Raw genomic sequence first — 10332 nt, 5'->3', positions numbered from 1 at the left:
TCTGCTAATCTTCTAGTAATTATTCATAGTACACAACCAATTCATTATATCATATTTTTTTTTTCGCTTCAGTGTCTCTTTAAACATTTATTTCTGTTGTGAATACATTGTATGGCTTCCCAAAGGAATTGTCACAGTCTGTAGACATTGTGTTCTTATCTTTCATTTTTATAACCAGGCATACTGAGTTGCACAGCCTTTCTCTGTTCTGAAAACATTTTTTTTTTCAAAATGAGTTTATGAAATACCCACAACTTCCTCAAAAGTCAGCAATGTAGCTGTGTGACTGTAGAGCTGAGTACTTCTGATGGTTTCTCTGTCACATGAACGGCAGCAATCCAGTGGTGGACCTGATGTGAGGTTGGACACTGCCGGTCACTCTATTAGGAAGCTTACAAGGCTTAACCTGAAATTATCTTGGGAGGATGTCAAGGGAGAGAGCGTTTTGATGGCTTTAACTTGCTGAGCAGCAGAAAGAGGAAGACTACTGAGAAATGAGCATGCAGCTGTGCAGCTAACATGGTGGATATACTGAGAACCTGAGACATAAACAGCTCAATAAGCAAACACTGGACTGCATCACCATGTCTCTGAAGCTACCGAAAACCTGGGATTTCAGCCTGAAAACTGACTTTGGCCGTAAAGGTAAAAAATAAATAATTTCATACACAGTTTAATGCGATTAATGGCTCCTTCACAATGCAAAACTGAAACGCAATGGCACTGCATTTGCGATTTTGCAAAGTGATTTTCCACAATTTTTCTGTCATTGCATTTTGGGATTTAATTCGGACAGCGAGAAATGCAGTGGACCTGAACTCAGACCTCCTCTCTGCTCCAAAAGATACACAACAGCATAATAACCTTTAAACAAAAAACATGTATTTGTTACAGCTGATACAAATCCTAAAATACATTTGCACAGTGTCTACTTCCTGATTCATGGAGGCAGACATATTGTTTACAGCCTGTGCTTCCAAATGGGCTTATCTGCTTATCTGCCATGGGCAGTCATGGGACACATGAGGGAGATCAAATTACAACTAGTGATTAGACACAAATGAGAGGGAATTGGAAAGCCTGAACTCTCAGGGTGCATTTCTCTGTTTTCCTTCTGTCCTGTGCAAGAGTTCGGGTCCACTTTAACCACTTGAGGACCTAGGGCTTTCTACCCCTTAAGGACCGGCCACTTTTTTTCCATTCAGACCACTGCAGCTTTCACGGTTTATTGCTCGCTCATACAACCTACCACCTAAATGAATTTTGGCTCCTTTTCTTGTCACTAATAAAGCTTTCTTTTGCTGCTATTTGATTGCTCCTGCGATTTTTACTTTTTATTATATTCAGCAAAAAAGACATGAATTTTGGCAAAAAAATGATTTTTTTAACTTTCTGTGCTGACAGTTTTCAAATAAAGTAAAATTTCTGTATACATGCAGCGCGAAAAATGTGGACAAACATGTTTTTGATAAAAAAAAACCCATTCAGCGTATATTTATTGGTTTGGGTAAAAGTTATAGCGTTTACAAACTATGGTGCCAAAAGTGAATTTTCCCATTTTCAAGCATCTATGACTTTTCTGACCCCCTGTCATGTTTCATGAGGGGCTAGAATTCCAGGATAGTATAAATACCCCCCAAATGACCCCATTTTGGAAAGAAGACATCCCAAAGTATTCACTGAGAGGCATAGTGAGTTCATAGAAGATATTATTTTTTGTCACAAGTAAGCGGAAAATGACACTTTGTGACAAAAAAAAAAAAAAAAAAAAAGTTTCCATTTCTTCTAACTTGCGACAAAAAAAAATGAAATCTGCCACGGACTCACCATGCCCCTCTCTGAATACCTTGAAGGGTCTACTTTCCAAAATGGGGTCATTTGTGGGGTGTGTTTACTGTCCTGACATTTTGGGGGGTGCTAAATTGTAAGCACCCCTGTAAAGCCTAAAGGTGCTCATTGGACTTTGGGCCCCTTAGCGCAGTTAGGCTGCAAAAAAGTGCCACACATGTGGTATTGCCGTACTCAGGAGAAGTAGTATAATGTGTTTTGGGGTGTATTTTTACACATACCCATGCTGGGTGGGAGAAATATCTCTGTAAATGACAATGTTTTGATTTTTTTTACACACAATTGTCCATTTACAGAGTTATTTCTCCCACCCAGCATGGGTATGTGTAAAAATTCACCCCAAAACACATTGTACTACTTCTCCCGAGTACGGCGATACCACATGTGTGGCACTTTTTTGCACCCTAACTGCGCTAAAGGGCCCAAAGTCCAATGAGCACCTTTAGGCTTTCACAGGTCATTTTGCGGAATTTGATTTCCAGACTACTCCTCACGGTTTAGGGCCCCTAAAATGCCAGGGCAGTATAGGAACCCCACAAATGACCCCATTTTAGAAAGAAGACACCCCAAGGTATTCCGTTAGGAGTATGGTGAGTTCATAGAAGATTTTATTTTTTGTCACAAGTTAGTGGAAAATGACACTTTGTGAAAAAAACATTAAAAATCTATTTTCCGCTAACTTTCGACAAAAAATAAAATCTTCTATGAACTCACCATACTCCTAACGGAATACCTTGGGGTGTCTTCTTTCTAAAATGGGGTCATTTGTGGGGTTCCTATACTGCCCTGGCATTTTAGGGGCCCTAAGCCGTGAGGAGGAGTCTGGAAATCAAATTCCGCAAAATGACCTGTGAAATCCTAAAGGTGCTCATTGGACTTTGGGCCCTTTAGCGCAGTTAGGGTGCAAAAAAGTGCCACACATGTGGTATCGCCGTACTCGGGAGAAGTAGTACAATGTGTTTTGGGGTGAATTTTTACACATACCCATGCTGGGTGGGAGAAATAACTCTGTAAATGGACAATTGTGCGTAAAAAAATCAAAAGATTGTCATTTACAGAGGTATTTCTCCCACCCAGCATGGGTATGTGTAAAAATACACCCCAAAACACATTGTACTACTTCTCCCAAGTACGGCAATACCACATGTGTGGCACTTTTTTGCACCCTAACTGCTCTAAGGGGCCCAGAGTCCAATGAGTACCTTTAGGCTTTACAGGGGTGCTCACAATTTAGCACCCCGCCCACTTGCCAGGACAGTTAACAAACCCCACAAATGACCCCATTTTGGAAAGAATACACAACAAGGTATTCCATGAGGGTAATGGTGAGGTCATTGAAAATTTTATTTTTTGTCACAAGTTAACGGAAAATGACACTTTGTTAAAAAAAAATAAAAAAAAAAATTCTGCTAACTTGTGACAAAAACTAAAATCTTTTATGAACTCACCGTGCACCTCACATAATACTTTAGGGTGTCCTCTTTCCAAAATGGGGTCATTTGTGGAGTCTGTCCTGGCATTTTAGGGTCTCTGCAATCATTACATGTATGGCCAGTATTAGGAGTTTCTGCTATACTCCTTATATTGGGTATACAAGTAATGCACTCTGGGCTGAAAGGAAAAATGAACGGCAAACATACCTTGCTCCCCATCAATGGCAGATCTTCCTCCACATCAATGGCAGTGATAACCTCAGGAGAGAGACACCCCGTGCCACCCTGCACTCAGGGTGAGCCACCAACTTATGTGACTGGGCCTCAGAACTTTAGTATACAGCATTATGCCTGTAGGATACAGCAATATGCCTGCCAATAGAGATGACTCTGTGTGGCATTAAAGCATCATCATCGGCCCAAATCACATATAAACCGGGGGTGTCCACACTCAAGGGAAATTCAAACATGCCGTCTTATATCGCCAATCCAGGACAGATCAGCAATATCAAGCATGGAAACCGATCCTTCTTCCCACTTTTATGCTTACCCGTTTGGTCTTCAAGCTTACCTCTCCTCTCCCTGCGACAATGTGCAAAAGACCACTGAGTGTGTGCCTACTCCTGTGTCTGGAGTTCCCTAGGTTCTAATAGTGTACCTGCTCGTGGTACCTCTCAAAACACGGCCCTACGCATAGGCCAGGCTGGTCAGGACAGCGGGGACAATAAAAACTGGTGTCATTCCTTCTTCCAGTCCTGCTGCAGACACGACAACGTTTTCTTCGGATGCGTTGACCTGGGGCACACGGAATCTGATAGGCGTAATGCCTACCATGCAGTCGGCTAGTTGCATCTGGGGGGGGGGGCCTGGCACCTCCTGGATACAGGATGTCCAGAATGATCTGTTCCTGAAATTGGAGGAAAGATCCAGTTCTCCCAGCCTTACTGTAGAGAACAAAGCTGTTGTAAACTGCCAATTGAATCAGATAAAAAGACACTTTCTTATACCAGCGTCTTGTTTTCCGGGTAACTAAATAGGGCGCTAACCTCTGGTCATTGAAGTCCACCCCTCCCATGTTGACATTATATTCGTGGACGACAAGGGGCTTTTCAATGACCTTAGTTGCCCGTTGAATTTGGACAGTCGTGTCTGTGTGAATGGTGGACAGAAAGTAAACGTCCCTCTTGTCCTTCCATTTCACCGCGAGCAGGTCTTCAGTACGCAAGGCGGCCCTCTGCCCCCGTTGAAGTCTGGTGGTAACGAGCCGTTGGGGGAAGCCCTGGCGACTAGGCCGCGCAGTGCCACAGCATCGGATTCCTTCTAACTTTAAGTGCTGAAAGAGGGCCACACTTGTGTAATAATTGTCCACAAAAAGATGGTACCCCTTCCGGAACAAGGGTGACACCAAGTCCCACACAACCTTTCCACTGCTCCCCAGGTAGTCAGGGCATCCGACCGGCTCCAATTTTGAGTCTTTTCCCTCATAGACCCTAAAACGACATGTATAGCCTGTGGCCCTTTCACAGAGCTTATACAGTTTCACCCCATACCGGGCGCGCTTGCTTGGGATGTACTGTTTGATGCCAAGGCGCCCGGTAAAGCGTAAGAGGGACTCGTCTACGCAGATGTTCTGTTCAGGGATATAAGCATCTGCAAATGTTGAGGACAGGTGGTCTATGAGGGGCCGAATTTTGTGGAGCCGGTCATAAGCAGGGTCTCCCCTTTCAAGACAGGTTTCGTCGTCGTTGAAGTGCAGGAAGCGCAGGATGGACTCAAATCGTGTCCTGGACATGGCAGCAGGGTACAAGGGAACATGATGTACTGGGTTCGTAGACCAATACGACCGCAATACATTTTGTTTCATTAGTCCCAAGTGAAGGATAAGGGCCAAAAAGATTTTAATGTCGGAAACTTGGACTGGTTTCCACCCGAAAGGCTGGGCATACATGCTCTCCGGGTGCTCGGTGATGAATTGTGTGGCTTTACGATTGGTCTCAACCACAATTAAGTCCAGGAGAACCTGGGTGATGAACAGCTGCAAAAAGTCTAGGGCCGTTCCTAGATGAGCTGTCGCCACCTGGACTCCAGACTGGGCGGTGAAAGGGGGCACTACGGGTGCGGCGGAATCAGGGGATTGCCAATCTGGTTGTGCCAGCACCTCTGGGAGTCTATGGGTACTACGGGCCCGTCTTCTTCTTGGTGGCTGCGACGGGGGTACTACTGCACTTGCCACCGTACCAGTTTCCACTTCCATGCTGACGCTCACCACTTCGTCAGGGTCTACGGAAGCACTGGCACTAAGTCCAGGAGATGCTGCGCTGCTGGTGCCTGCCTCACCAAGAAAACTATCAACAGCGCTAGCACCACCCTGCTGCCCTTGAGGCGGATCCTGCGCCACCTGCGGTCTAACGACTTGGGGTCTGGTACGCCTGGCTGTAGCCGGGACCATAGCCTCGTCATCAGTATCGGTCAGGGAACCACTGCTTTCTACAGGTTCAAAATTGGACCCGGAAGATTCGACGGATGATTCTTCCCAAAAGAACTCATCCGACTGGTCCATATACCTGTATACCTCGTCATCGGAAAGCCCCCTTCTTGCCATTTTGGATTGCTAAATTTATGGGGTTTTCCTCCGAGACTACCCAGAAAAAAAGAGCACCTACCTAGCAAAAAGGGAGTATTTGAGAGGTATTGGGGTTGGTGGGAAGTGGGGTCTCAGAGGCAATCAAACAATCACGGGACAATCAAATCCAATTACAGCACAATCGACTCCAATCACAGCACAAGCAGATCTGATGCACTCGGAAGGTGATGGGGGGAGGGTGGGATTGGGTGTGGCGGGAAGTGGGGTCTCAGGCAATCAAACAATCACGGGGCAATCGAAGCCGATCACGGGACAATCAAATACAATTACAGCACAATCGACTCCAATCACAGCACAAGCAAATCTGATGCACTCGGAAGGTGGTGGTTGGAGGTGGTGGGGGGAGGGTGGGGTTGGGTGTGGTGGGGGGGGGGAGGGTGGGGTTGGGTGTGGTGGGAAGTGGGGTCTCAGGCAATCAAACAATCACGGGACAATCGAAGCAGATCACGGGACAATCAAATACAATCGCAGCCCAATCAAATACAAGCGCAGCACAATCGAATACAAGCGCAGCACAGTCAAAAACAATGCACTTGGACGGTGATTAGGGGGGGGGGTCTGAGGGCGATTTGAGGGAGTGGGGGGTTGATCAGGAGCCTGCACGGGGCAAACTTGAGTCCTGATCTGATGAGAGGCAGACACAGGGGGTTACTGATCGCAGATCAGTTAGTGATTGCTGGGGAGGACAGATGTAAACAAAGAGCAGGGGATGTAATCAGAAGGGGGGTATGAGGGCAATCGAGGGCCTGGGCAGGTGATCGGTTACCCCCGCGGGGCAGTTAGGGTCTGCTCTGATGGGTGGGGGTGCCAAGGGGTGATGGACAGGTGATAGACAGGTGATCAGAGGGGGATCAGAGGGGGATCAGAGGGTAAGGTAGCTGTATACAGATGTATACAGTATACAGGGGGGTAGTCTGGGATGGAGTCTGGGGGTGATCTAAAGGTAGGGGGGGGGGGATCAGGGGTGACTAGGAGGCAGTTAGGGACCTAACGCAGGGGATAGCGTTTAAAGTTAGTGATAGGTGGGGGGGTTGGGGTTTTTAAAGGGGTGCAAGGGTGCTGGCAGGGGTCTGCTGGGGTGATCAGGGGGGGTATGAGGCCTGGGGTGGGAGATCAGGGGGGCTGTAGGCAAAAAAAACGTGTGTGCTGTATACTCACAAAGTGCTTCCTCCTCGCTAGTGGTCTCTGCAACAATGAGACCACGAGGCGAGGAGGAAGCACGTATAAGGCACTTTGTTTACTTAACAAAGTGCCTTATACATTCTGATTGGCCCATTGTATGGATTCCTCCGCTCGCCGGCTCTGCTAAGTGGCCGGCGAGCAGAGGCAAAATGCCAGGCTTCCGACTCCCGGCGGAGGATCGCGTCACGGATGACGCGATCGCTCCGCCCACGCCCATACAAGGACCGCCGCATTTTGTCTATACGGCGGTCCTTGCGGCGTCAGCTTCCCGGCCGCCATTTGTCTATACGGCGGTCGGGAAGTAGTTAATTGGTACTGTGTTCTGGAGTCTGACCATTGGCCTTGGCTGTTCCAGGTTGCTCATGGTCATTGCTCTTGCAGGTCCTTAGTCTAATAATTTGAATGTTTAATTTTTTTAATGTAGAATACAAAGGGGCAGTTGGAGGGAATTAGTCAATGGGTTGAAAGTGTTTGACCTATCTCCTACTACCTTAACCACCCTGGCGTTCTATTAGAACGGCCAGGGCAGCGGCGCAGCACATTTTTTTTAATGTATTTTTTTTTTAAATGATGTAGCTAGCCTAGCGCTAGCTACATGATAGCCTCCGGCGATCAGAGCAAACAGGAAATCCCGTTCAGAATGGGATTTCCTGTTTGGCTTCCCCCGTCGCCATGGCGGTGAGTGGTGGCAATTAGTATAAACATGCAGCTAGCAAAAAAAAATTATGAAAATCTGACCAACAGGGCCAGAGCAATCCAGCGCTGAGGTCATGGACGAGCTGAGCTCGTTCATACCGCTAAGCTGGTTTAAAGGACACCAGAGACGAAAATAAACTAATGAAATAAACGATTGTATCTATCTTCCTTCTCCTAAAAATGACTTTTAAGATATTCCACAGTTTTATTTTATGTTTAAATCTACTTTTTAAGTTTTAACTGTTTTATTGTTTTTGCACAATTACACATTTATTGAAGTATGCCAGAGCTAAAATGTATAAACTATTGACCCTTTTTACCTCTTCCTGCTCTCAGAAGCCATTTTCTGCTAGGAAAGTGTTGTATAGTTGGAATTTCTTATCAGTGAGGGTCACACTGGAGTCATTTCCTGTCTGAGTCAGGACTGAGTCAGCCACGTACATACCTGATATTTAACTCTTTAAGGCAGAGAAAGAAAAAAAGGAACACAGCATAGTTATTTGTGTGCTAGGCACTGTACATACACATGTCTATCTCATCATGTCACATGTCACCTCGGGTATACTTTAAATATATCTATATTGGGTCCTCTGATGCCAGTGCTATTATCTAATATTTATATAGTCTTGTCTCTTAACTGTCCCTCAGAGGGACTCGCAATCTAATCCCTACCATAGTCTAGGGCCAATTTAGGGGGAAGTCATTTAATTTATCTGTATGTTTTTGGGATATGGGAGCAAACCGGAGTGCCTGGAGGAAACCCACGCAGACATGGAGAGAACATATAAACACCTACCAGATAGTGCCCTGGCTGGGATTTGAACCAATGACCCAGTATTGTAAAGCGAGAGTGCTATCCACACCATGCTGCCTGGACTTTCCATTAGGCACAGAAGTTATGTGCCTAGAGACGGCTGGTGCTAAAGATTGCTAAATAAAAATATAGCCAACCCAGGCCCAGCCTCTCTTCCACTGCCTGCCTGCACTGTTCTTCCCTAATTCAGAGCTCCTAAAAAGGATAGCACAGTATGTAATGGCTTCTTCTTCTTTAACATTTTTGTAGTGTTAATTAGCATAAAGGGGGAATGAACTAGGGTGTGGTATTTGCTCAGGGCGGAGTATAAAGCATCATGCATTCTGTCCCTGTATAGACTGTTCAGATTTGGTGCTGTCTGATGCAAGCCTGAGTGACTCTGAAACTGCTCTACACCCCCCCCCCCCCAACACTTAACACCCATCCCCTATGACAAAGCTCAGCCCCCTCCTCCCCCACCTCTTACTACAATCAAAAGAACAAATAATGTTGGCACACCAATGAGCTGAATTATGCAATTTTATTGTAATATAAAAATCATAATACAATATTTCGGGATGACCACAAACCTATAATGTACATTTATAATGTAAAAGATCTGTCTAGCCTTTGTGCTTGGCAGGAATAGGCTGTTTTCTTGCTTCTAATCTAACATTGAGATGTTCCCCAGATAAAATAATTGCATAGACAGGTGCTCCCAGATACAAAGCCAGTGCCATGTTCGGGTGCTCAGTGCACCCCAGGATAGCACTGTGTGATTGGAGACCGCAATATTAAGTAACCATTGTGACCCTAGATTTTGGTATAAGGTAGCTATGTGTGCCTCCCCCAGATATTACCATTACATAGTCAAGTGTGCAAAGCAACAGATTCACACTTCGCTCACCTTTTAAAGGTCTAATTGTCTTAGACCAGATGCCGGTGCCTCGACTCCTGCAGGTACACCACTCCTACACAACCAATGTACAATTTTGAAAGAACGGAGAACGGCACACAGATGGCTCTGCAAACAGCTGTATTGAAAAGCATACAGAAGCGCACACACAACACGTTTCATGCGTAGCCCTTCCTCACCTGAGGAAGAGCTCTGTCCGAAACATGTGGTGTGTGTGCTTCTGTATGCTTTTCAGCATAGTCAAGTATGCCTCCCCCAGACAGTAGTTGTAGTAGGCAGCATCTGTGAGGGTCACCAGGGGTAGGCAAGAAAAAGGACATACATGAACATTGGGGGGGGGGGGGGTTGCTCCATCAAATTTTTGCTGGGTGGCCCCATGATTTGTAGTTATGCCTCTGCCCAGGTGCTTGATTACTTTAACCATTACACTAATGTGGAAAAGCTGGTAAGCCTTTTCTTGTTTTGATGTTTGGCGGATACCTACCTCTGAGCATTTGATATATTGTGGTGAAGAATTTATCATTCCCTACATACAATGACTTTCTAAACCTGCGCTGACCTTTGATGTATACCTGACTTCTGAACTTTAGGACATTGTTCTTCTCAGCGGCGGTTCCATTGTTCCATGGCGCCGATATATTTGCTATTATATAATGTGGAAAAGCTATTGGAACAGAGCAAAATTTTCCACTGTAAATCCGCATCAAATGTAAGGTCTTGCTGTGCAAGCATAAGTACAAACTTCAATCACTAACCTTTCAGCAAATCAAACCTTCCACGTACTGGAAGGAAGGGGTGATCAGAACAAGCGAATTCCGAT

The 10332-nt window shown here is 45.7% G+C and overlaps 1 protein-coding gene across 1 annotated transcript in view; it reads left to right on the top strand.

Moving 5' to 3' along the window:
* Positions 1-283: 283 nt before the first annotated feature.
* Positions 284-10332, top strand: part of ARHGAP25 (Rho GTPase activating protein 25) — a 181953-nt gene continuing 171904 nt past the window's right edge. The window contains 1 exon segment of the mRNA XM_068274810.1: positions 284-645. Within this exon segment, the coding sequence (XP_068130911.1) occupies positions 585-645 (61 nt within the window). The 5' untranslated portion in view covers positions 284-584.

This window comes from Hyperolius riggenbachi, chromosome 3 (genome assembly GCF_040937935.1).
Source record: "Hyperolius riggenbachi isolate aHypRig1 chromosome 3, aHypRig1.pri, whole genome shotgun sequence".
Taxonomy (NCBI): Eukaryota; Metazoa; Chordata; class Amphibia; order Anura; family Hyperoliidae; genus Hyperolius; species Hyperolius riggenbachi.
Note: the sequence above shows the minus strand (reverse complement) of the source record. Positions and strands in the feature narration are given on the sequence as shown.